Source organism: Cibotium barometz, chromosome 21 (genome assembly GCF_041138505.1).
Source record: "Cibotium barometz isolate CiBa-2024 chromosome 21, ASM4113850v1, whole genome shotgun sequence".
Lineage (NCBI taxonomy): Eukaryota > Viridiplantae > Streptophyta > Polypodiopsida > Cyatheales > Cibotiaceae > Cibotium > Cibotium barometz.
Genome location: NC_141066.1, coordinates 47,294,228 through 47,321,614, shown reverse-complemented (window position 1 = coordinate 47,321,614; position 27,387 = coordinate 47,294,228). Strand labels below are relative to the sequence as shown.

General features: G+C 40.5%; 1 protein-coding gene across 1 annotated transcript; it reads left to right on the top strand.

The window, feature by feature from the left end:
• Positions 1-27,387, top strand: LOC147627261 (uncharacterized). Its single transcript, XM_086815261.1, has 3 exons — positions 1-162; positions 258-876; positions 27,221-27,387. The coding sequence occupies exons 1-3, from the start codon at positions 1-3 to the stop codon at positions 27,385-27,387; spliced, it is 948 nt and encodes a 315-aa protein (XP_086671387.1).

The following is a 27,387-nucleotide window of genomic DNA, read 5'->3' as shown; positions in this document are numbered from 1 at the left end:
ATGGTTGATTGTGTCACGCAGGTTCCCACACCTGCCACTCAGAGGCTCACTCAGGAGTTGGTAGAGGCGAGAGCGGAGATAGACCGCCTCCGAGCTGCATTACAGATGGCAGAGGCAGCTACTGCAGAGGCACAGCATCTGAGAGAGTCCGACATCCAGCAGGTAGGTTTCTCTTGCACGTTTAAGTTACAAATTTCTTTAAGTAATACCTAATGAGAGACTAATCAAATATTTTAATGCTTTACTTTTTTGCGTAGGCTCGGACCGAGGTAGAGAGCTCCAGAGCTGAGGCACAGCATCATCAGATTATGGAGCAGATTGCCCAGCACAGGGCAGAGCAGCTGATGCTGCATGTTCGAGAGTATCGTAGATCATCGGATGTGACAGTGCCTTACCTACCGTTATATCCACGGCCTATCACAGAGGTTTTTCGACGACCTCTCCCTCAGGATGCACCTCCCTTCCTACGTGATGCGTGCTGCTGTTTATGTATCGAGGACATTGATAGTACAGGAGGATATGCCCTAGGATGTGGACATATTTTCCACTTGTCTTGCATCACCCAGGAGCTCGTCCGGTTCTCAGCATGCCCATCCTGCCGTGCACGCGTCGACTTAGCGACGTACAGGGTATTGGGCATCGATGATCTTCACCCAGGCCTTGTACGAGTAGATGCCAGGACTGGGAGGCCTGTCGACTTTACATCAGCTATGGACTTGGGACTCGACGCCTTCGACGATAGAGCCCAGGAGCCTGAGGTGCCTCCTGAGATAGAGTGGAGCTCACATGAGTTCGACGCTTACCAGAGAGTCCTACATGAGAGCCAGGTGACAGCATTTGAGCGCGTGGGTGGTGCTGGCCCTAGTGGCACAGCGGGTGATGGTGCTAGCAGCAGCAGTGCTGCTTCTCATGAGCAGCGTGTCCTTACAGCAGAGGAGCTTACACGAGCAGAGTGGCAGACACGCACCATTGCAGATTATAGATTTTGGGTGTACAGACAGAGGCGTCTTGCATTAGCACGACGCAGAGAGAGAGAGAGGGCCATAGCAGCTTTTGGGACTCGTGAGCTCCCGAGTATACCGGCACCAGCTCACGATCCTTCCTTTGAGGCAGACCTCCCCGCAGACATTCGACGACCCCCGCAGCCGGCACAGCCTCCTCGACGTGCACAGCAGCCTCGACGCGCACGTCGACCGGCAGTTAGAGATGACGATTTTGATTGGGTTGCTGTTGATAGTGACTAAACTCAGACTAGCTGGGTTAGCTCACTTACATTGTACTTAGATTTTTGGGCAGTGACTAACCTCAGGCTAGCTGGGGTAGCTCATTTTCATTCTGATGTACTTATTTGATGTTTATATCATTATGAGTTTTCTCATTATTGAGTATCATTACATTTTAGTTGATGTTCTTGATTTTATTATATTTCTTAACACTTTTGCTATCATATTGTTTGTTGAAAATCTCCATGCCATCGTACCCAAACATGCTCCGATGGGGACCAAACTTTGCAAGCATGTGGGGGTGGGCCCCCCCCACGTGCTTGCAAAGTTTGGTCCCCATCGGAGCATGTTTGGGTTGGCAATGGGCGCCCAGTGCGGTTTTTTCAAGTCTCTTGGTGCTTAAGAGGCCATGGAAAATCCGGGCCTTCCCCATACCATCGTACCCAAACATGCTCCGATGGGGACCAAACTTTGCAAGCGTGTGGGGGTGGGCCCCCCCCAAATGCTTGCAAAGTTTGGTCACAATCAGAGCATGTTTGGGTTGGCAATCGGCGCCCAGTGCGGGTTTTTCAAGTCTCTTAGTGCTTAAGAGGCCATGGAAAATCCGGGCCTTCCCCATACCATCGTACCCAAACATGCTCCGATGGGGACCAAACTTTGCAAGCATGTGGGGGGGGCCCACCCCCACATGCTTGCAAAGTTTGGTCACAATCAGAGCATGTTTGGATTGGCAATGGGCGCCCAGTGCGGGTTTTTCAAGTCTCTTGGTGCTTAAGAGGCCATGGAAAATCCGGGCCTTCCCCATACCTTCGTACCCAAACATGCTCCGATGGGGACCAAACTTTGCAAGCATGTGGGGGTGGCCCCCCCCCAAATGCTTGCAAAGTTTGGTCCCCAAAAGAGCATGTTTGGGTTGGCAATCGGCGCCCAGTGCGGGTTTTTCAAGTCTCTTGGTGCTTAAGAGGCCATGGAAAATCCGGGCCTTCCCCATACCATCGTACCCAAACATGCTCGGATGGGGACCAAACTTTGCAAGCATGTGGGGGTGGGCCCCCCCACATGCTTGCAAAGTTTGGTCACAATTAGAGCATGTTTGGGTTGGCAATCGGCGCCCAGTGCGGGTTTTTCTAGTCTCTTGGTGCTTAAGAGGCCATGGAAAATCCGGGCCTTCCCCATACCATCGTACCCAAACATGCTCCGATGGGGACCAAACTTTGCAAGCATGTGGGGGGGGCCCACCCCCACATGATTGCAAAGTTTGGTCCCCATCAGAGCATGTTTGGATTGGCAATGGGCGCCCAGTGCGGGTTTTTCAAGTCTCTTGGTGCTTAAGAGGCCATGGAAAATCCGGGCCTTCCCCATACCATCGTACCCAAACATGCTCCGATGGGGACCAAACTTTGCAAGCATGTGGGGGTGGCCCCCCCCCCACATGCTTGCAAAGTTTGGTCCCCATCAGAGCATGTTTGGATTGGCAATCGGCGCCCAGTGCGGGTTTTTCAAGTCTCTTGGTGCTTAAGAGGCCATGGAAAATCCGGGCCTTCCCCATACCATCGTACCCAAACATGCTCCGATGGGGACCAAACTTTGCAAGCATGTGGGGGGGGGCCCACCCCCACATGCTTGCAAAGTTTGGTCCCCATCAGAGCATGTTTGGATTGGCAATGGGCGCCCAGTGCGGGTTTTTCAAGTCTCTTGGTGCTTAAGAGGCCATGGAAAATCCGGGCCTTCCCCATACCATCGTACCCAAACATGCTCCGATGGGGACCAAACTTTGCAAGCATGTGGGGGAGGCCCACCCCCACATGCTTGCAAAGTTTGGTCCCCATCAGAGCATGTTTGGATTGGCAATGGGCGCCCAGTGCGGGTTTTTCAAGTCTCTTGGTGCTTAAGAGGCCATGGAAAATCCGGGCCTTCCCCATACCATCGTACCCAAACATGCTCCGATGGGGACCAAACTTTGCAAGCATGTGGGGGGGGCCCACCCCCCACATGCTTGCAAAGTTTGGTCCCCATCGGAGCATGTTTGGGTACGATGGTATGGGGAAGGCCCGGATTTTCCATGGCCTCTTAAGCACCAAGAGACTTGAAAAACCCGCATTGGGCGCCGATTGCCAACCCAAACATGCTCCGATGGGGACCAAACTTTGCAAGCATGTGGGGGGGGCCCACCCCCACATGCTTGCAAAGTTTGGTCCCCATCGGAGCATGTTTGGGTACGATGGCATGGAGATTTTCAACAAACAATATGATAGCCAAAGTGTTAAAAAATATAATAAAATCAAGAACATCAACTAAAATGTAATGATACTCAATAATGAGAAAACTCATAATGATATAAACATCAAATAAGTACATCAAAATGAAAATGAGCTACCCCAGCTAGTCTGAGGTTAGTCACTGCCCAAAAAATCTAAGTACAATGTAAGTGAGCTAACCCAGCTAGTCTGAGTTTAGTCACTATCAAGATAGAGATCTAGTCAGCAGCACCCTCTCTAGCTCTCAACTGCTCTAGAATGCTCTCATGGTCATCCACTCGAAGCCGAAAACGAGGGTGAGAACTGTGTTTTCGGCTCTGTACTCGAACAAGAGTGAGCCTGGTAGCAACCACTAGATGAGAGAACTGAAATGCCTCTAACTCCCACTTCCACTGCTGGAACTCAAGACTCCCCCGATGAAGTCGAATCTGCTGGTAGAACCGGCCTGCCACAATCATGCTATGGGCGTCATAAGAAAACCCATTATCATCCACTGTATCCTGGTCAAGCATGCACTTTGGCCTAGTGCAACTCATCAGATAGTAGTCTACTCCCTCGCTGTTTCCCTCACTGGCAAAATAACAGCAAATACATCACCCTCCTGTAGCAAATCTGTCAGGTCATCATAACTGACCATGAACGCAGGACCTGTGTGCTCAACAGACACCACTGGATGTGAAGGATGCTCGGGGGAGAGGAATGTCTGTATCCATGCATCTGCCCATCCTCTCGAGGCACAATGTGACCAATCGCCATCCATACATGCTCCACAGAAGCATGCAAACCGTCGTGTGTAAATCGTGGGGGCCGCCATGCACGTGCTCCTGATGGAATGTAAGCCCAAGGTGCCAGGTACTGTGTCACAATCATGGGAGGCTCTGCGGCGGTCAATCGTGCCACCATCCACATGCCAAAAAAATCTCCTGACAATCCGAGCATCACGTCTGGGGTACGATGATGCTGCACTCCCACACAAATGTTGGGAGCACCACTCGACTACGTGGCCCGCATCTCTGAACCACTGAGCATCCTGTCGCAGCTGATGACGCCTCAAGGCACGTTTCACACATGCGCCTGCACCATCATGCTCACCCTTCCCGTGACCAGTCTCAAAGAATGACCAAATCACTGGGATACTAGACTGCACATGCCACCTATAAATCCATAAAAGATAGTCTTAGTTATTGTTTTCTTTAAGATGTTCTAGTGAATTTAGTTTAATTGAAAATGTAAGAAAGCCATAAGTACAACCTGTAGAGCCAATAGAATTGACGTGATGACTTGAACTGTGCACCACAACCATCCGACCAAACCCATCGCTGGACATGTCTGATCCCACAATCTCCTAAAAAATCGTCATGGAGACGAAAGCAGTGTTGCACAAAATGTGCATCATGTGAACGATCATCACTGATATAGAAATGATACTCTCGAATAATGACACGGGTCTCGGGGGTACTCGCTATCCCATCTACATGAGCCTCTGCATGTCGATAGCTAATGTGGACCAAAATAGCAACCTGGTGAGGGAAGCAATACATACGTTTAGGACACAAAAAATCAATTAAGTAATGAAGCTCAAACATAAAACAAATAGTACAAAATATAACCATTACCTGCTCTGAGAAGTAATACTCAGATTGTATCTCCTGAAAAGGTGTGAAAGTGTAGTTCTCTGCAAAATCAATCACAGAGACGACCACACCAATAGGAAACTCTGCTAGGCATGCTCGGAACTGACGATCCTGCCACTTGGCACAATGACTGTGCCGTATGTAGGGGTAGATCTGCTCCCTAAATGTGGCTGTGAAGTGACAACGTGGTGTATGTTTGTCCACGAGCTGCAACTTCCTGGACTGTCCACCACTCTGGAGCTGGTGTGTCACATACTCATAACGTTGCCATGCCACTATCTCTTGGTCACTTGCATCAAGATCTACCATCTGTAGATGTGCAAGTGAACCACATGATGTGCAATTGCTCTCCACACAAGGCATCCTATGGAACTGGGCATCCTCCGTGCGTGCACACAAAAGAGAGTGGATGAAATCACGTGGACTACGAGGCAACTCTCTATGCCCACTAAGAGAACGGAACACATCATAAAAAAGATTGAACTCAACATGGTAGCGACAACAACATGTGTCACGCTGACGTGAGTACCTCACAAACCAAGGCTTACACCCCTCAAATGACCTTTGCCCAATTTTAAGCTCTGGATACGAAGCTACAAACTGAGAATACAACTCAGTTTGGGACATTTCAAGAAAGCAAGCACCGTGCTCAATGAACACTCCTCTTGTCACTCTCTTACGCAAAGCTTTCTTGAAAACTGGCGATGCACGACAATTCTCCTCCCAAAAACTTTCTATCAAGGTTCTAGTGGTTTCATCTAGTAGGCGATCATGCCTAGCTACACGACCACTACTCGCCCACATAGCACCAACCTCATTGGCATCTAAACTTTGTCGCCTAATAGACCCAACTCTAAGTGCGTGTGGTGCTATGGAAAGGATGCGAGATGTGGCACTAACCTTACCCTTCATTTGGGAGCTACTTATGGCTGCCACAATAGCCCGTCGAGCAGCCAAAGCGTCCGCAGAGTTCCTCTTCTTGTTAACTATATAGGAATGACGAACACTTTGTAGCACCGCCCTGCCAGCTCTCCTCTCTCTTCGACCTCCAATGTCGGAAAGCGCCCTGCAGTTGGCCATGTTGGGCAGATCAATCAAAGCATCAAGCACACATGCCTGTGATGAAGACGTGAGGTCTTTGAAATAGGATTGGAAGATTGCATGGGCACGACGATGTGCCCCTGACTTTGATAGTTCTTTCCTATCCACACGAAGGGCGCCCAAAGGAGGGGGGGTGGGTTCTTGTAGAAGAGAGGACTCAAGAAGGGCGGGTTCATGTGGATTATCTAAACTAAGGGGTAGTGGGGGGGAAGAGGGCGAAGGGAGAGGAAGTGGAAGAGGAGGAGCAAGGCTTGGATCATCGCCAACGGAAGGTGTTGCTCGTTGACGTGCTCTCCACTCTCTCTTTCTCTCACGAGCTACCCTTCTCCTCTCCTCCTCTTGAACTTGGTGGATGGGGGGGAGTCTAGTCCTATCACGTTTCCGACTCCTACGGCTTTGAGAACCCATTCTCAAGGAAGCTAAGAGAGAAAATATTATAAGGGCTCAATGATGGGATAGTACTACAGATAAGTGTGGGATAGTACTAGAGATGTGTGATTATATAGGAAAAATAGGTTATCCACTTCAAATCTCACTGGATTTCCTATCTAAGATTGATTGGATAACTAAGATAAACATAAAGATATTTAAAGATAAACTATTATCCACTTAAAAATTAATATTATTTATAATATTTATTAACAAGTCTAAATATTTATCATTACCAGATATATAAATATATATAAATATATCTTTAAAGAAATCTTTTATTTTATAATTATATAACTACCTTTTTTAAATAAAGTATTTTTTTCATATTTTATTCAAAGGTTTATTCTACATAAAAAATTTTCAAGAAATATAAAAATAAAAAATTTATTTTTTTAAAATTAATAATATGATCTTTAATAATATTTTTATTGATCTAATCCCAAAATATAATCCTTTTAAATTAGTGATTTTAAATTCTTTTATTTAATAAGTTACATATATTTTATTATTTAAATTTCTATATTCTATTTCTCTAAATTACTAAATTAACTTTTCCAAAAATATGTTTTTGAAAAAAGAGGGGAGGTGGGAAGGAGATGCCACGTGTCACAAGCGTGCATGACACGTGGCATTCTCTTGACATGTGGCACTATTATGGTTGATGTGGCAATTCCATGATGTGGCATGCCATGTCACCATGTGCGAGGTGGCATGCAAAGGTGGCAAGATGATGTGGCATTAATGATGACTAGGATGATGAGGTGGGGAGTCAACTAGGTTGACCATGTTGACATGGAGGGTGGAGGTGGCAAGCTGAGGTGGCAAGCTGCTTATGTGGATCCTCTCGATGCTCATGTGGACATAAAGTGGCATGCATGTATAAGGTTTGGGCCTACCCAAGCCTCACACATGGAATGAAACCTAAGCTGTGAAGTTTACCAAGCCTAGATTTCCAAACCTAACTAGGATTGGTTTTAGACTTGAAAAGGGGAGAGTGGACACAATATGGGAATTTTCACTTGGGAGGATTGAAAATGGACCTTCCCATACTCAAATCAAGCCAAATTTTTTTTGATAAATTCATGGCAACAAGAGTATTGATCCCATGAGTTTTTAGATTGAAAGATTCAATATTTAATTTTCTAGAATTAAATTACTATTGATTTAATGGGCCTCTGACAGTCATAATAAATTTTCCAAAGTAAATCTACAAAAATCAAACCGTTAGATTTGTAATTTTATCTTATACCCACATTATACTAATCTTTCCCAATCTAATCATCACTAGATCCATACAAATTGAGCATTTTAAATGGTAGATGTGGTGGGAGGATAAAATAGTATGTTTTTTAACAATTCTAATATCTTTTAAATAATATAGAAAATAGTAGAACACATCAAAAATTACTCGATAAATCAAGTTAAGCTCTATGTTATTTGTATTTGTGAAATGCAAAGTGGGAACATCGTATGAGTAATAATGTAAAAGTTATAGGCAATTTACTCACATTCACTATACCTGTCTAAACCTAGGACAGGGCCTGTATACAAACTTGGTTCCCAAAGAAAAGGGGATTTGCAATTATTGGATATTCGATCAGATTATAGTTTTAGGTGCCCAACTTTGCATATGATGTTTCATTAGAAGACCTTGAAGTGAAACTCCTTGGCTAACTATGAGAGATTGGCTATTCTTCTTGAAAAAATGCCTGTTTTTCAGCTAAAGCCAAGGGCACCCACGCCATGAAACTAGATAACCTCATCTTGCAACCACCCCATTTTGTAACCTTAGTTTGGTACATCAAGCACATATTCTAACACATACATGTCTTGATGTGTCAAATGTTTCATTATCCTTGCCTTCTCTCTAGGCTCGAGAAGCATGTGCAGCTTCTTTCTCTTTTTTATAGCTACTATTGTTACAGACCGGCCTACCGGCCGGTCTGTTCCACTTTTTTTGGGCCGCTTCATATGGCACAAACATCATGGGACTCTTTCCTTTATAGATCAAAAGAGCTACAAAGATAAGAGATTCTTGGTAAAAAGCACAATATGAAAAGCTTTCTACTACTTGTAAAGCCTTTGGCTTTCTATATGTTGCTCACATTTGGTGAACATGGCTAAGGACAGTTGGCTAGTTTATATGATATGTTGTCCCCTAGAACCTGTAGCTCCTGGAGGTGACCTATCTAAGCTGGAATTATCCCCAAGAGAGAGCATTTGAAGGTAACAACATAGATTGTAGATAAGAATAGTTTCCAAACTCTTCTGGAATGCATTACGGAGTGAAATTATAGCTACATATAAGGACTATCCACCTAATTGGCTTAAAATCGAAGGTCTTCCTTAATAATGAGAAAACTTTAGCATTCTATGGTATGCTATATCGATTATGTTGACTCATAAATTGTACAAATTAATACCTGATAATTTTTTAAAACCTAAGCCCTTTACATGAAAATCAATTTTCATTGTACCTTGTTTGAAAACGTTTAGGGTAGAAAGACCAACATTTACAACAAAAAGGCCATTAAGAATTGCCAATGCTTGAATTATTGGTGCGTACACTTCTACAATTATTTGGATGTTAAGTATTGTAGCATCTCTATGTACATCTAGACATGCACATAGTAGCTTTGAGCATGTATTACACATCCTAGCAAATTCATGGACATCTCAACATTGTAACACCCTATTACACACTCGAGATCAGCGTTAACATATAGCACTTATGAATGTACATTGATCACCTTTAGTAAGTTTTTTTAGCCATACCCTTAAGAAGTTGGGTAGGGTTTGAACTCACACACCCTCACTACACAACACACACTCTAACCACTACACCAAACTCCCTTTGATATCAATACCACAACCACCAACCTTAAGAAGTTGGGTAGGGTTTGAGAGAGAAAGAGAGAGTTTGAGAAATTTTTCTATTAATCACTTGAAAAGAGAAAACCAAAAATACCACCACATCAATAAAAAAAGACAATGACTGTACCAATAGACTCTTTTATTCATGAATGATCAGAGATGCTAAGATCATATATCATTTAACCTTTTGCTTTTGCCATCTGTAGCACTTCCCTATACACAATGTTGGGAGTCACAACACAGATTGTTGCAATGCCATGTTGTTGCTGTATTTTTTGGTTATCAACCACGACTTTAATAGCTCCAGAAGATTTGACACGTGACATTGCCACGTATAATTATCCATGGTGGCTAAACACAGGAGATTGCAGATACAAACCTAGAATTCCAAGAGTTTGTCCTTGTGCTTTATTGATTGTCATTCCAAATGCTAGCTTTACAAGGAATTGCCTTCGTTTCATCTCAAATGGTAGTCCCAAAGTGCTCGAAGAAATAAAATCAATTCTTGGAATGAGCACTCGATCTCCAGAATTTTTACCAGTGATTATTTCTGCATCAATCACCCTATCATGCAGCTCTTTGCATATGAGCCTTGTTCCATTGCATAGACCATGCCTTGGATCTAGATTACAAAGTAGCATGATTGGACAACTTATTTTTAAGCAAAGTACATGTGGTGGAAAACCACCACCAAGATCTAAGCTATTCAAAAACTCAAGGGTGTATAAGTGGTGACTTTGATCGTCGTCAGACGAACAAACTGAGTCTGCACTTAGATACTCTTTGGATGCTCCATCTAGTTTGCACAAAGCAAGACTATTTATAACATCAACATCCTTGTTTCTTGGTGCAAGTATGCCACGCTCCTTAAAGAAAGATGCAAAGTTTTCTATGCGAGGGATTTCTACATATACATAATCGATGAGAGTTTGAACGCAGTTCTCCTATAGAAGCATACTTAAAGGCAATACAATATCATCATTTCTATTATCTGCTTTTGCAAATCTCCATTTCCAATATCAAGTACCCATTTAGCAAAGACTCTCACTTTCAATGGATGCACAGTGTGCCAAAGCACATGTTTTCTGTAAGCTGCAAAATCTCAACATGACTCCAAATGTATGAATAGACAATGAAGCATTCACTATGTCCTCACGACGTCCCTTAAGGACAACCGGTAAAACCTGTCTAAAATCACCACCAAGAAGTATTATTTCACCTCCAAACAAATGGTCTATCTGCATAATATCTTTGAGTGACCTATCTAAGGCCTCAAAAGCATTCCTATGAACCATCGGAGCTTCATCCCAAACAATGAGAGATGCCCGCCTTAGTAGCTCAGCATGAACACTATTAACCTTTATGTTACATGTTGACTCACTGTGGATATCAATGGGTATTTTGAGCCACGAGTGAGCAGTTCTACCATTGCTAAGAAGTAATGCAGCAATGCCTGAAGAAGCACATGCAATAGAAATTTTCTGTTGACCACGAAGTTTGGAGAGCAGTGCATTATATATAAAGGTCTTTCCAGATCCACCTGGTCCATCCAAGAAGAATACAGCTCCCTCACTTCTTTCAATAGCACTTTGTTATAAGCTATGTGTTGGCCTTCATTTAATTCCCTTTCCATTTGTGATGCAGCACGCATTTGTTCATCTACATTAAACATTGTTTCTTCGGCAAGAAGAGTATTCTCAAGCAAGTGAGATTGTGACAGATCTATCTGAGGCATACTAGGAAAGTGACATAAATTCTTTCCATGTTCTCTCAAAAGACCATCCAAGTCTTCCAATGCTTGTTCCTTTGCTATGTCACCACAAACGCTTACATCATATCCACAACTCCGCAATGCATAAAAGTAGTCTTCTGAAAGTTCTACCAAAAACTTGTCCCATAATAACTCAAGAGATGTTGGCATACAATAAACCAATAAGATAGCAAAGAGCTCACGCAATTGAGCTCCAGTTTGCAAGAAGGATGCCCCATCATCTTCATCATTTTGCAACATCCCCCTAGCATTGTAAGCATCTTTAAAAGTTGCATAGGTATAGCCATCAACAGTACGAAGTTCCTCAAATGACTTGCAACCCTTACAAACAGTAAGAAGCATTCTTAAAAAATACAAATCTCCTGCAGAAGGTACAACATTGTACATACGACCAATGGAAATATCCTTTTTACGTTTTCTCCAACTATTGGAGCCTTTTATCTAGACATATCTATCTGGAAAATCGATGTACAAAAGATCATCCGAATCATTGTACGTTTGATTGGCAACAAACCATTCTGTAAGTGTAGTCTTTCTGTTATTCTCATTGTTCAACAACACTTTACAAATCGTCACAATCTTGAAAGGTCACTGTGGTTTGTCCAAGGAGGTGGATCTGTAATCGTTGAACATTTGGTTTTTCATCATGCAATTTAAAACCAAAAATTCTCCATATAGCTTCTTATGGAGATACGTAGCGTGCATCAAGATAGGTTTTGATCTCATCAATTATTCCATCTCCATCTTGCATGACAATAGTTGCTCGATCATGTCCTTTATAGATGTATTTATATAAATACTTGACAACACTGATTGTGGAGCAAATTTCTACGTTGATGTGAGCCTTGTATCTCATTGATAAAAATGGATTATACGGAACAATCCATCTATTATCTTGCTTAATATCACCAACCATGATATGTCTTCCATCATCTCTCCTTCTGTACGTAGGATAAATTTTTATTTTCATCAAGGGTGGTTGATGCACAAAAGGGTCGTAGATATTTAGCTCTACACTTACCTTCAAGCATACATGGAGAGTTAGGCTTCAAACGTCCGCACGGACCATGCACATTACATCGAGTAATGACTTCATACAACTCAGGGAAGATTTGTATATCAAGAAACTCAGCACAAACTAACTTGTCATGGTCAGACAGTTCATGAGGTTTATGCCTATTTGCAAGAATCAATAATATATGAGCATGTGGAAGACCTCTCTTTTGAAACTCAATTACACATACATGGCCAACAACATCTCCAAAGAATGCCTGTTTGATCAATAAATTCATCAAATCCTTGAACTTTTGATAGAAGGCTCTGCTCACCAAATCTAGACGATCCGAAGCAGTTTGTCTTGACAACAATGCATCTTGTATCTCTTTCCAACGTGGATTGCAAGTGAATGTTATAAACAAATCAGGCTTTCCTCTCTTTCTAACAATAGCCATAGAGTCTTGATATAGTTGATGCATGTATCTTGGCCCACCAACAAAAGAAGATGGTAACACAACCCTTCTTCCAATGCAGTTACCAACAAGACATTTTGTACCATCTCTTGCATTAACCATGTCAACTAATCCTTTATACATCTCAACTCAAAGAATCTTTTGATTATTTCGCAGCCATACCAATCTAGATTCTTCCATGGAACTATATGCGTCTACAATGAGTTGTTGGGAGAAGTCTACTTCCTTGTAAAAGACATTGTGTAGTGTCCTCTCTTACTTGAAGCCTATAAGAATAATAGTCTTTCTGACTAATATTTGAAAAAGAGCTCCATCCATCTTCTCCCATTGGAAACAAAAGCACATACATCAATGACATATAAGATCTATGCAAATTTGAGATTCTTTTTAATCCTCCGTTCACATCACAGAGATTTATCAAAATATCACGATGACCCACGGTTATTTCATCTCCTCGTCCAGGCATTATGGCTGCAACTTCTATAGCACGTGGTGCTTGATATTGCCAATTTCCTAATCGACATTCTGGAATGACCATGGAGATGTTGGAACTATTTGAGGTACGCATCATCATTGCAGCAGAACGAAATGCTTTAGCATATGGATTACAACCAATGATGCATCATATCTTGTAGCATTTTTAGAGTGCACTCTTTTATAGCTGGTACATGGTGTAATCTATTTTGAAGTTCATGTTCTGTATCATAGAAATACAATTGAGCAAACCGAGGGATGTTGTCAGATCTCTCAGTAGGCATCAAAGGTCCAATATTATGATAGATTTGACCATGTGCTTTAAACGTATACACACCCCTTCCCTTTAAACGTATACACACCCCTTCCCTTTAAAAGTCTTTCATCTATGTGTGCTCCCAAAGATGCACATGCCAAAGCACTATTATATGCACGTATACTTTTTAGGAAGTCCTTACTTTTGGGTGTTGTGTACCTTGCATCAACTCTCTTAATTCCTCAGGTGGGTCCATTAAAGGTGGCAAGCCTATACTTCCATTTAAACAATAATACTTTCCTGTAAACTCTCGAGAATACGTCTACCTTCTTCCTTAAAGCACAAAGCTTGACATTTTAAACACACGTAGTCCACTTAATTCATGTACTATACATTTTCCAAAGTAAAGAGGCAACATGGAGGTCATGAAAGTTGCATTTTAAACACACGTAGTCAAGTCCACTTAATTCATGTACTATACATTTTCCAAAGAGGCAACATGGAGGTCATGAAAGTTGCATTTTGCTCCGGATATGTATAGCAAATGCTTGCACAGCCTTTCTCTACCTTTTTATAATCTCCCTTGCGTACAGTAGCTAAATTTCTTGCAAAGCATTCAGCATTGATAGACACATCATTAAATTCAACATCGATATGCATAGAATCTTCCAAAGTTGGTGGAGCATTGCTCTGGTGGCTTCTATTTTCATCCACACCTATGACATTTTGATTTGCAAAATTGTTTCTGTTAATTGAAGAATTTATTGTTTCTCCCACATCATTAAATGGTATCTGGTGGCTCCTATTTTCAATCTCCTGTAAAGAACGCCTAACTCGATTTCTAGCAACCTCTCGTCTAGTTTTCCTTGTTGCATCACACAGTCTAGCTCGTTTTGCATGACCAGGTGATAAAATCCGTGGACCAGATACCATTGCACTACAAAATAAATTTCTTGCAAAGCATTCAGCATTGATAGACACATCATTAAATTCAACATCGATATGCATAGGATCTGCTAAAGTTGGGGAGGAGGATTGCTCTAGTGGCTTCTATTTTCATCCACACCTATGACATTTTGATTTGCAAAATTGTTTCTGTTAATTGAAGAATTTATTGTTTCTCCCATTTGTATACAATTTCCAATCTCCTGTAAAGGATGCCTAACTCGATTTCTAGCAACCTCTCGCCTAGTTTCCCTTGTTGCATCACATAGTCTAGCCCATTTTGCATGACCAGGTGATAAAATAAGTGGACGAGATACCATTGCGCTACAAATTAAAAAAATACATTTTAAAATTAAAGATCAAATAACATTACATAAGTATTCAATAACAGAACATTGTAAATTAAACTAACAAATATCCAAAAAAGATTTAAAATCCAATACATAATGTCCATGGAGTTTACTTATCTCCATTATGTCATTTTGGCTTTGCCAAATGACATTTAATAACTGCATTCAATCTATTTGTTGTTGCTCTAACTTGACCAATGCTAGAGCTTTGGACTTTAGCTACGGCACTAAGTTTATTTGTTGCACTTCTAACATCAGGAACAATATTATGCAAGACAGTTATGTGATCTTTTTGAGAGTTCTGAACATTTTCAAGAATGCCTAAGATTTTATCTTGTGTTCTTTGAATGGAAGAAATCTGATCCTGCAAGTGTGCTAGATCATTTTGCACCCTTGAAAGGCATCCACCTTCCATTTCCATTGAACAAATCAATTCCGCAATAGTATCAACAGAAGTTGTATGCTTTACTGCAGCTCGACTGCAAGTAGCTTGGACTTCTTGTAACAAATCAATGATACACTTCTTTCTAAGAGTTGATGAAGCCCTTTGTAACACCCGCTTGCGGCACTTAGTTTTGTCAATGCCCGTTGCTTAGAAGAAGTAGATTCAATGGTAAAGGATCGTGAGGTCCTCTTCATTGGTCTTTTGGTGGTAGCTTCTTTTAATGAACAACTACATTTGGTATTAACTGAAGAAAGTGTAACAGGAAGCTTTCTAGCGACACCTTTTGCTCCACGTAGATTTCTAGGTATAAGTTTGCTTTGGAGTAGAGAAACCTTGGCCAATAACAATAGAGGAGTTGTTGCTACCCTCCGTTCCCTAATAATATGCTGCAATAACCAAAGGAACTAATTTGATCATTTTAATGAAATACATTTTTTTCACTTAATATTTTTAAAGAGAGAGAGAGAGAGAGAGAGTTGACAACACATACAAAAGCTTTTTAAAAGAAAGAGAGAGAGAGTTCACACTAAAAAAGATGGTTTCATTCAAAATAGATGCTTTTCAAAAAATTGACAAATCCTTCATTGAGAAATTCTTCATTAGTAAAAAGCTGGCATCATTTCTATCAATGGTCTCAAACATTTAGAGGGCATGTGTTGTAGTCTTTGATCTAGCTCTGACATGGTCTTCCTTTCACTATATCTCAAATAACTATCCTTCACAATAAATTTGATGTGCTGAACCTGGTTGTATGCATCTAAGTCTCCCCAGTCTGTTTCATACTCCTCGCAATACTCCTCGCAAAAGATACAAATTTGAAAGATCATCCATGATATAGCATACACATCAACATCTTTTGTACAGACATGCTCATCATCCTGACCTAAGAGCTCTGGAGCTAACCATGGTCGAATATCAATATCTTTTCTATGTGGAGTTTGAGATACGTGTTTTTCATATCCCAGTCTCAAAGCCGTTTACCCCAATCATCAATGATCCCAATTCTTGGTTGGTTGTCTTGAGTAAAATCCAACATGACATTCCCAGGGTGAAGATCACAATGCACTATGTTGTTAGCATGTGCAAAAGCTACTGTTTGTACCAAGGCATGAATCAATGATGGGGCGTTGAAGCAAAAGCAGCGAAGTCGACATTTTTCAGCCTCCGACAACACAGGGGGCAGTCCTCTATCAATGCCCCTACCACCTCCCTGAAGTTTTCTAATTACTCTGACACATAAGTTCCTTTCTCATATGGCAATGATGCATGTTACTAATTGATTTTCCATTGAAAAATGGGAATATAGCGATCCAAGGACTTGAGAAAGTATGTCCAATGCTACGCACAATCCCTGCATGTAGTAGATCTACACTAACCTCCTTTTCAAAAGATTTGAGTCGAACTTCAGGGGCTCCAAGAAGATACTTTTTAGCTGTATAAAAGGTACCCGCTGGAGAGAAAGAGATACCTTTGATGAGTACTTTTTCGCACACCCCAAAGCTACCTTGTCCTATTGTATCAATAACCTACAGTATTGCATCTCTTGGGATACGAATAGAGAATGTGCACTCACAATTACGTAGAGTGCTATCTAGGTAATTTGGAGGAGGGCATTTGGGTACTAATTCTCTATTCTCTATTGGTATTGCAATCATGAATAGCTTGCTGAGCACGTATCTTTTTTGAAGGTTGATATTGGGTGTCAATTTGTTGTGCACGCTTATTCTTCTGCTTTTGACTATGCCATTGATCATCCCACTCTCTTATTCTATCAAGGTCCAAGACCTTTGGTAGGCTATCATGCAAATCTGTGACACACTTTCTCATATTTCCTATTATGGAAACCACAGATTCGCGTGCCGTATTTATATCAATGGGATAAGCCACTTTGGATTTAGCAGCAACAAATATCACCTCATTGATAAGATTATCAAGGGAGATTTGATTTTCGGGGATATGGGAGATTTCATTTGTTGAAAGATTGGTGATTTTGGTGCACATAGAGATTCTTAAAGCTTTCAACAAAGCTTTCTTCTGTTCTTCGGCCATGGTATCTATCAAAATAAATAAAAATATTTAGTCATTGTTTTGGTATCACGAAAAGTACAATAAAAGTGTTTTTTTATACAATAAAAGTGTATGAGACGTAATATTTTTTTAATATAAAGAAACAGGAATCTTTCACATATCTATTGAGAGAGAGAGAGAGAGAGAGAGATGCCTAAATTTTTAAAAATAGACCTATATGACCAAGTACTAATAAAGATGCGTGTAAACCTTAACAATGACACATATAGCCAAATTTATCAATGTTAAGATTGTGTCTTCTCTAACCTAAAATAATGTCTTCTCTAACCTAAAAAAGACAACACTTATCTTAGAAGTGGCACTCATTGTTGTCAAATAATATGACTAAGAACCAATAAAGATACTTGCAAACCTCAACAATGACACATATAGCCAAAATACATGGCCTTGTATCAATGTTGAAGTCTTATCTTTTCTAGTCTATACCACACCACAATCAACAAATTTTAAAATAGACACATATACACAACACCGAGATAACCTAGAAAATTTGCACGCTAAGAGAGTAAGCATGTTTGTTTAGACGCCACTATGTTTTTTCTTTTAACATGCGGACTGTGCTTTCTTCTTTTGTCTTAGATGTCTTAGAATAATAAAACATCAAATCAAACATACAATAAAAGCAAATCTCAAAATGCCATATCGTGCAATTAGCCTTGTGGACATACACTTTAAAAACTAATTTTGTAAACATATCTACACTTATCGAAAAAGACAATCACATTTTTTACTATAAAAAAAAATATTTTCTTCTTCCCTCTCTCACTCTCGTCAGCCTTGATTTGGAAGCAGGCAAGTGTCAATTAGTCTACGGTTATCACATACACACAAACACACACACACACACACTCTCTCTCTCTCTCTCTCACACACACACACACATGGGCTGTTTTTCTCCTCTCTCTCTCTCTCTCTCTCTCAAAAAGCAACCAGCTAGGCCCAGCTCTTCTCAGCTTGCTAATATGCATATCCGATCATCTTCAGGGGAGGCAAATATCAATCTATGGTCCTTCACACTGCTCTCACCATGCACAATGCGTGAGTTTCAATTCTTCCCTTTCTCAGACTCTAATTAAATTAAACTTTTAATGCGGTCACTGCAACAGGCTTGAGCTTAACTCTTCCAGCTTGAGCTTATGAAGCAATATATACAAAATGACAGAAAAAGTACATATAATAGATAGTATACGCAGAAGCCGAAAATGAGCAGTAAATTCAACCTGCCATTGTGGGGCGGAGAAGCGAAGGGGTCGGATTGTTATAGCACAGCGAAACTTTGGCACCGCCACCCCCTATAGAACAGCCTGCCCTGCACGATGATCTTCTCCTATTTCTACAGCAGAACCTCCTAGAAAACAGAGACTTGATGTGGAGGCTTGAGAGAGAGAGAGAGATGGCTCTGGCCAAAAGCACAGAGACACGCACACGACACCTTTAGAAGAAGGCTGCTGTACCTGAGAAGGAGGCTGCAATGAGCACCTGAGCATCAACAATGAGGTGAATGAGGGCTGATATATATATATATATATATTTTCTCTGTCGGTGAGAGAAAGAGAGATAGAGCAGAATCATCTGTCGGAGAAAAGGCCATATATATATATTCTCTCTCTCTCTCTCTCTCTCTCCTCCTTAGGATAGGTTCCTCACTTTAATATATATTTCACTCACTTTAATATATATATATATATAAGACAGTTTCCCTCACTTCAACATAGATTCTTCTACACACTTACCTTTTTCCCGGTTGAATTTCTTTTTGTTTTTATCTTATACATCTTAGGTGTTGACACGTGGCATCTTATCTTATACATCTTAGGTGTTGACACCTGGCAACCTGAAGATGAATTTTTTTTATCTTATACATAAGATACATAAGATGTGAGAAATTCTCCTTTTCCCTGCATGTCAAACCGGCTAATTTGGATTTCTAAACACCTGAGTTTCTAATTTGGGTGACACGAAAATGCAGGGACCTAGAGTCAATAGATCAAGGTAAAATCTTTAGGCTTTGAAGCAAACAATAGATGTGCAAAGCCCTTTAATTTCTTTGATGGCCCAAAATTAGTGTCCCATTTGCCCAAACAGGGTAGGCTAAGTGTTTGTGTGGGGTGTTGGGGAGGGAGGGGGCAGGGGGAGATATCGGGAGGCACCCGGGTATCAAGGTGCCACGTATGCAACCATGTGCAAAAAGGAAGGGGCAGGAGCCAGGGATCAATCTCATGACCTGGCCCCTCAAATATAATGTGCTAAGCACTCCACCCTTGCGCACGTCTTTAGATGATGGTGAAGCCACTGTGTAATAAGCAGGAGACGCAAGTGTGTGCACCTCCCAGCCCGCTCCACAGTGCTCCTGTGCGTGCATATGCAGGTGTGCACTTCCACTATGAAATGTGGAAGTGTGTGTTTTTTTGTGCGTTTTTGTATGGGCGCAGGGTGTAACTACCACTTGGTATTTGAGGTAACTGCTAGGTGTCAATGACACCTCGATATCTAACATTAGCGCTGTGTGTGCTGAGAGAGAGAGAGAGAGAGAGAGAGAGTGTGTTTAGCAGGCATATTCTGAGTGAGGAAACCTCTCACCTTCTTTAAAAATAATGTTGCTCCAGCTCAACGTAACAGCAACGGCATGGTGGCAGGGTGTTCTCCCGTTTCTTCTGTACTGAAAAACAAACCATTAGTATATTTGTATGAGATCAGCTACTACAGAAGCAACAATGAATTCATGTGAAAATGCACAAGTAGGGAATTTAGGGAAAAGAACCTTGTAAAGGCAGAGAGAAAGCTTGTGTTATTACTTCAATGCAGCATCCCTCATTTGCAATGCAAAGGATAGCTATCAACCCAAGCATGAAGTAATATCTAGATGTTGACTTTCGATTAGATTTGTCACCAACCCAATTTGAATCACTGATGCCAACCAGGATTAACTCATCTTGTGAGCTATAAAATAAACTCAAGTGTAAAAAAACCTTTAACATATCGAAAGACTCTCTTCACGAGTGACGACTGTCCAATGTGAAACTTTGGGTTTTGTCATAAATCTACTAAGGTATGACACTACATACATAATGTCGGGTCTTGTGAAGCACAGGTAAAGTAAACACCCAACTGATTGCCTGAAGAGCAAGGGATCAGCATCATCCTCATCTTCACACTTATCTAAAGTGTGTCCATACATCATGGGAGTACAAATAGGTTTAGAATCATCCATATTGAACCTCTTTAGCATCCCCTCGACATATTTACGCTGTGACATATATATATTGTCATCTCTATGTATGAATTCTACACTAAGAAAGTAGTGGAGAATCCCCATATCTGAAATCTCAAAAGCAGATTGTAGATTTTGCTTTACTTGCACAAGCTTTTCTTCACTATTATTATCACAAGAATGTCATCTACATAAAGCACAACAATCATTATTTTCTCATCATCAACAAGTACATATAATGTTGGTTCTGAAGGATAGTTTTGAAATGCATGGCTAAGAAAATGTGAATTTATTTTCTTATGCCATGAACGTGGTGCCTGTTTCAAACCATATAGAGCTTTCTTAGGCTTTCATACTTTACGCTCCATGCCTTGTACTACAAATCCAAATGGCTATTCTATAAAGACTTCCTCATCCAAATCACCATTTAAGAATGCAGTCTTTACATCTAGTTGATATACATTCCATGAATTTAGAGCTACCATAGTTGTAACCAATCTGATGGTGGTGGTCATACATGCACTTGGTGCAAAAGTTTCATGATAGTTAATTCCTTTCTTCTATGCATACCCTTTTGCAACCAATCATGCTTTATACTTATTAACACTGCCATCAACTTTACGCTTAGTCTTGAAGACCTATGACGTAGTCACTCTCTTCTTTTCTATAGCCATGTCCAGCTTTGTTTGCTCACTTCTTGTCTGGCCTTGTAATACATCACTTTGTTTTGCATCTTGCTTGTTTTTACAACCCATTTTGGCATGGTCTTTGCTTTCCCAATGGCTTTGTCATCAGAAGGCTCATTACTTTTTCTTGTAAAGGTAACTTTACATGACCAAGTTCATAATCACTATCCACAAAAGGGTCATCAACATTAGATAAATCAAGAGTCTCAAACTCATCAAATATAACATCCCTGCTTGCAAATATCTTCTTGGTATGCACATAATAGAGTTTATAACCCTTGCTATTGGGCATATACCCTACCATGACTCCTACTATGCTTTTCTCATCTAGTTTCTTCCAGTTTTGAGTAGGTACATATGCATAGGCTTTGCTTCCAAAAACAAAAAAATAGCCCACATTTGGCTTCTTGAAATACATAACTTCATAAGGTGTTTTATTCAATAAAGCATGTGTAGGGCACTTATTCAAAATATGTGTCGTAGTTACAACTACTTTAGCCCATAGAATACCAGAAAGATCCTTTGCTTTCAGCATTGTATGTGCCATTTCCATGATTGTCCTATTTTTATGCTCGGCCACTCCATTTTGTTGCGATGTATAAGCCGTGGCTAATTGATATTTAATTCCCTTGTGATGCATAAAGTTACGCATGTCATTAGAGAAGTATTCTCCACTATAATCAGTAGGCTATATCTTTAGTTTCCTATCCAGCTCATTTTTGCGACCATTGCAAGCCACTGCTTAAACATTTCAAGGACTCTTTGGAAAAAACCATGTAAATGGTGAGGTATCATCAATAAACGTGACAATGTATTTGGAGCCACCTAGGGACACTGGCAGTGATCCCACTACATCACAGTGTACTAAGTTAGGTACATTACGTAAATTCACATGTTTATCCAGCTTTGAAAAAGATAAACGATGCATCTTTCCTTTCATACAACCATCACATGGCTTATCCATCACACTAGCATGCGCTGTTAGCTTAGCCATTCCACGAACCATATCATGCTTTTGTAGATTCAAAAGACCATCAAAGTGCAAATGACCAAAACGAGCATGCCACAATTCAATACATCATTATCAGTAGTTGCCATACTAGATGCACATCCATGCAAATCTAAATAAAACGTACCATTGTCACTTATAGAGTTGAAGTGATAAGCCTATTGGTTTTGTCCAAAATAGTACCAGCATTGTTTTCAAAGTACACTTTCATGTCTGCTTTTATCAAGGTTGAGGCTGACACAAGATTTTTCGACAAATCAAGTACATATAGCACATTACATAGTATCAATTTTTTGCCATTATATAAGCCTAGAGTGACATCACCTTCACCTTGAATCAGATGGTGAATACCATTAGCGCATTCCAGAATTCATTTGGCATCACTCACTCCTTTGAACATGCTAAAAACTTGTCTACATGGGGTTATATGCTTTGTAGCCCCACTCTCTACATACCACTATAAGTTTGACATTACAGCAAGACATGTATCTTGATTAGATGTTTGAATGCAAACAATGAGCACATTTCGAATTCTATAGCATTAGACTCTGCCATTTGATTAGCTTCTACAACATGACCATGTTCAACTTTCTTTCTATTCCTGCAATTCTTTGCTAAACGCCCATGTTTCTTACATTCAAAACATTTACCTTCATCTGCAACTTCTGTGTTCATTTGCCCAATGTTCCTATTTACCACCACAATAATGACATGAACCATTTTTCTTCTCATATTTACCATGGTGAGAGGTGCTACTCTCTTGCATATTCCTTGACACATGCTTTTGTACATTGGATTTTCCCTCTTCTTGTGCTTTCTACATGTGCTTATTAGCATAAGCATGTTTACCCCCATTGTGAGAACTATCCATATTTTGCATATGTTACTCTTCTTCCAACAGTAAACCAACCACAATATCAAAGGCATTCACATCATCTTTGTCAATCGTAATCGAGATAACAGTAACAAATGTGTTAAAGTCCTCAAAGATATTTGTTAACAAATGATTAACCAAAGTTCTCTAATCAATAAACTCATCAAGAGCAATTAATTCTTCCACAATGTCGTGTATACATGTCACATAATCTGTAATGGACTCTCCTGCATGCATGCGTGTATATTTAAACAATTTGTTGTGCAAGTGCATGATCTTTGCTTCATTTTTAGTATGAAACAATCTAGAAAAAATATCCCACATAGCTTTAGATGTCTTGCATGGACGTACATGTGTGAGTACCGATCATTTACACAATAGCGTAGTCATTGATCGAGTTTTACTCAAATATTATTGGAAGCACAAGATTCCAGCCTAGTCAATAGAGAGTTTTGGTTACCAAAGCTAGAGTTCACAGCTTACAATGTGCCTTCCATAATGACACTTCCTGTCGAGAGGACCTCAAACTAGACACAAAAAGACTCAAGAATCAAGGTGGAAGGGAAGAAAATCAAAATCACATAGATGTGCTCCAACCTCTAGTCCATCCAAGACAAAGGACAACTATGTGCAAACATGGATCCCTAAGGAAACCATATCTCAAATATTAGCAAAGACAAAGATTTATTTGATTCAACCTTAAGCAGACAAATGAATATTGTTAGGTGTATTATTCCAGAAGATCTCCTTGGTACACAAGGCTACTATGAAGGAGTCAAAAGTATGGTTGTTAAAGACCATGATGAAAAATCAAATAAGGAGGAAATACTCATGAGAAGATACAACAAATGCTGAAAATTTTAAAAAAGAAAAAGAAAAGAAGTAAAATGGAAACAACACAAAGGCTGGAAATACGTGTCATCATAATGAAAGATCATGGAGATACAACTGATGATGACACAAATCACAAAGACAAGACCATTGAAGGAGGCAATCAAGAACATCTCAAGATAAATGACACTAATAAAAAGGATCATGACATGTAGAATCACAACACAACTAATCAAGGGCAAAACAAAGAGCCAAGACTAGACGAGTAGAAAACATAGAGTGAAGATAAATCATAGGACACTAACACCATGGTAGCAAAGCAAGCCCTTGCCACAAAGAAGGTAATTACTCAAACCTTGCAACTTGTGAAGCTTGCTACCTTCTTCTTGAAAGGAAAATAATGTTGAGTGGGCCATGAAGCTAGGGTTCAAGTAGATGATCATGCAGGATTGGGAAGCCCTAGTGATGACAGAAGGGGCAAAACAATTAGCTACAAAATTTTGTACCGTGGTTTTGCCAAGAAGAAATCCAGTGAGTGTGGACACTTGCCTGGTAAAGCAGGTGTTGGTGGGCTGACAAAGGGGATAATGCTGAGGTACCCACTAGTACAAGCAAAACCCCAAACTATGAGACTAGAGATTCAAAAGGCTTGTCAAGATAGGGTACCCAAGAAGAATAACTAATAATTACTCAAATGAACTTACAATCATTAGGGGACGGATGGGGTCTATAACCCTTTTACTTGGTAACAAATTGACTTTGATGATCCAAGATTCTTTTTGAAAGTGAAACATGAAAAACTCACTACAATGTTTGAATTCAAATTTTCCCACCAAAATTGAATTTAAAATCTAGCATGAAAATGTAATGTAACATATCTATTAAAAGCTAATCTATAATCTTTGTCAAATTTTGATTTGCACGTAGAAGTTATGGATGTCTAAAAGATAAAAAACTCCCCCCCCTTTTAAGAGAGAAAAAGTTCACAAAGCATCTTCTAAAGAATCTTTTTGACCTCTCTTACAAACCCAACATTCTTGTACATGGCACTTATCTATAAGCCTTTTTCCTAATCATGTTCTAATCCCCCTGGCAATTTAAAGGAACACTATAGACCCTATCCTTTCCCTAATGAAAGAAACATACCCAAAACTGAATCCTTTTGGGAGTGTTAGAAGCTATTGAATTGATCCAAAGTGCTATGTGCTATATCACTGCTGATATGTCAAGCTCAACATGAGCTGGTAGTCACAACAGCTAGCCATTGAGAAATTTACTCATTGGCACATTTGGTGAGACTGACATGATGGATCTTTGCCAGTGATTCTCTATAACTCGACTATACATTTAGACCACATATTGAGCTATGGCATACTTATTATGGTGGCTCACCTCACAATGGATTCACACTATGGACTGCTTGTACATATAGTACTCTAGTACTTATGTTGTATTTCATTAATCTTTGTTGTATTTGATTCATCTTTGTTATCACTTTGTTTAGTAGAGAAGAAGAAGAAGTTCAACCTTCCACATCTTGCATATCTTCTCCATTGAGTTCTTGCAAGTGTTCTAGCTCTCCTTCTTTCCCAAATATTTTAATGGTGTCAAAGTCCACAGTGCAAGCTAAGAGGTTAGAGAGCAAGTATAGAGCCATGGGAAGCAGTACAAGGTCAAGAGCATTACCATCGATTATCCCTTCTATACAGGTGCAACACTAGGTTCGAGAGCTATGTTGGGGCCATTGGCAACGACATCCAATACATAAGCGAAACTTTTGCTACCAAAAATATGTTCTAGGTGTGTTTTGGTCTCCGTCAGAGCAGAGAGTTAGAGGACGTTTGCATGGAGTACTGGTAAGTCGTATTCAGATCTCCTTGTTTCTAAATAGTTGATTCTGATAGGTGAAAGGTGCACACATTGGTGTGCACATAGTGCTAGCATATGTATGTGATATTTGTGGCTCGTGCATAAACCACAATGTGTGTGTGTTGGATCACACTCAAATACCACTAAGAGTATACATCAAATCTATTGTGTTTATAGATTGTAGTCAAAATTATCTGGTTGCAAGTTACCAAATGGTTGGCATGGGGCCTTACCCTGGTATATTTATTCCTAAGGACGTGTGTTAAAAATACTCCATGGTAAGGCCTCATTCCAGCCATTCGCTAACAAACATTTACAATCATGTCTCTTAAGATTCCTTACCCCTACTTACCAAGTTTCATCCCCATCAAATATGGACCATCAAATATCGAATGGCTGGGCCTTACCTTGGCATATTTTGTTGGGGTGGTAAAGCCCATTGTGCCATCCCTAAGTAAGTGGGCAGCCGGACACCATTCTTTGTAGTCTAACTAATAAGGACTCTTTCCAAACCCTATTCACTCATTGTGATAAGGAGTTCACATCTTGTGTCTTCTTCTTATCCATCTCTGTGCTACTCCACACACACACACAACACCCTCTGTGTGCACTCTTCAATGTCTAACACTCTAGTGTAAATCCAAACCCTTCAACTAAAGTGTGAAGATCAAAGACCTCCTCCACCTTGGCCACTTGTCTAAATGAAGCCAAATGATCGTACGATCACCCAACTCACTAAACTTCTTGACCCATTTTTGGAAGTTGGATGGTCTTGTCTTGTGAGGATGGAGTGGACTGAAAGGGAAAATCTTGCTACCCACCAATGAGCCACCAATGAGTGATGGATGACTTCGAAGATAGTTGCTAGCTTTTGTGCATAAACATATCCAGGCACATCTTCATAAAGCCCGCCGGCCAAAAACTATTGCTTTTGCTTCGAGAAATTTATCTTCTTAAAGACAATAGCTTTGAGATGTAAATCCCAAAACTTGTCTATGTAGTGCTGCATACTCTCTCCCTTTTCGAGCTTAAGAGCATGCCATGATGTTAGCACATCATCTTGAGCTTGGTCGCTTAGGAATTGCTTCATGATAGCATTCCTACATTCTTGCCAAGTTTTGGGCCGCAAACCTTGAGCTCGAAGACTCGCCCACCATTGACGGGCGGACCTTTGCATGTACATGGCCACATGACGTAACTTGGACTATTTGGTGAAGTGCTCTCCACCAAAAGCCGCATCAAATTGTTGGATAAAGTTGAGTACTTTATCCGTGTTGCCATATGTACCATCAAATGTGAGAAAAGTCACATTCTTTCCACCCTCCTTGAATGTTTGAAGCTTGCGAGCTCTCTTCCAAGCATAATAGGTCCTTTTGCGCCTTCTTGGTATGCGAGTGCATGTGCTTGACCTCTCTTGTAGAGAACTCTCTTCATCACCTTTTGAGAGTGAAGGGCTTGATGGAGGTGAAGGAGACCTTCTCCTTCGTCGATGAAAACGGCTTCTTTTACTTCTTCCACTTTTGGATGAGGAAGATCCATCACTTGAAGAAGATCTTTGCCGTCTACAATGGGAACGTCATTCTTTAG

Coding starts and splice junctions, on each gene's coding strand:
- LOC147627261 (XM_086815261.1), top strand. CDS start 1: ATGGTTGATTGTGTCACGCAGGTTCCCACACCTGCCACTCAGAGGCTC. Junction 163..257: donor GAGAGTCCGACATCCAGCAG/GTAGGTTTCTCT, acceptor TTTTTTGCGTAG/GCTCGGACCGAGGTAGAGAG. Junction 877..27,220: donor TGGCCCTAGTGGCACAGCGG/GTGATGGTGCTA, acceptor CCTCTCTTGTAG/AGAACTCTCTTCATCACCTT.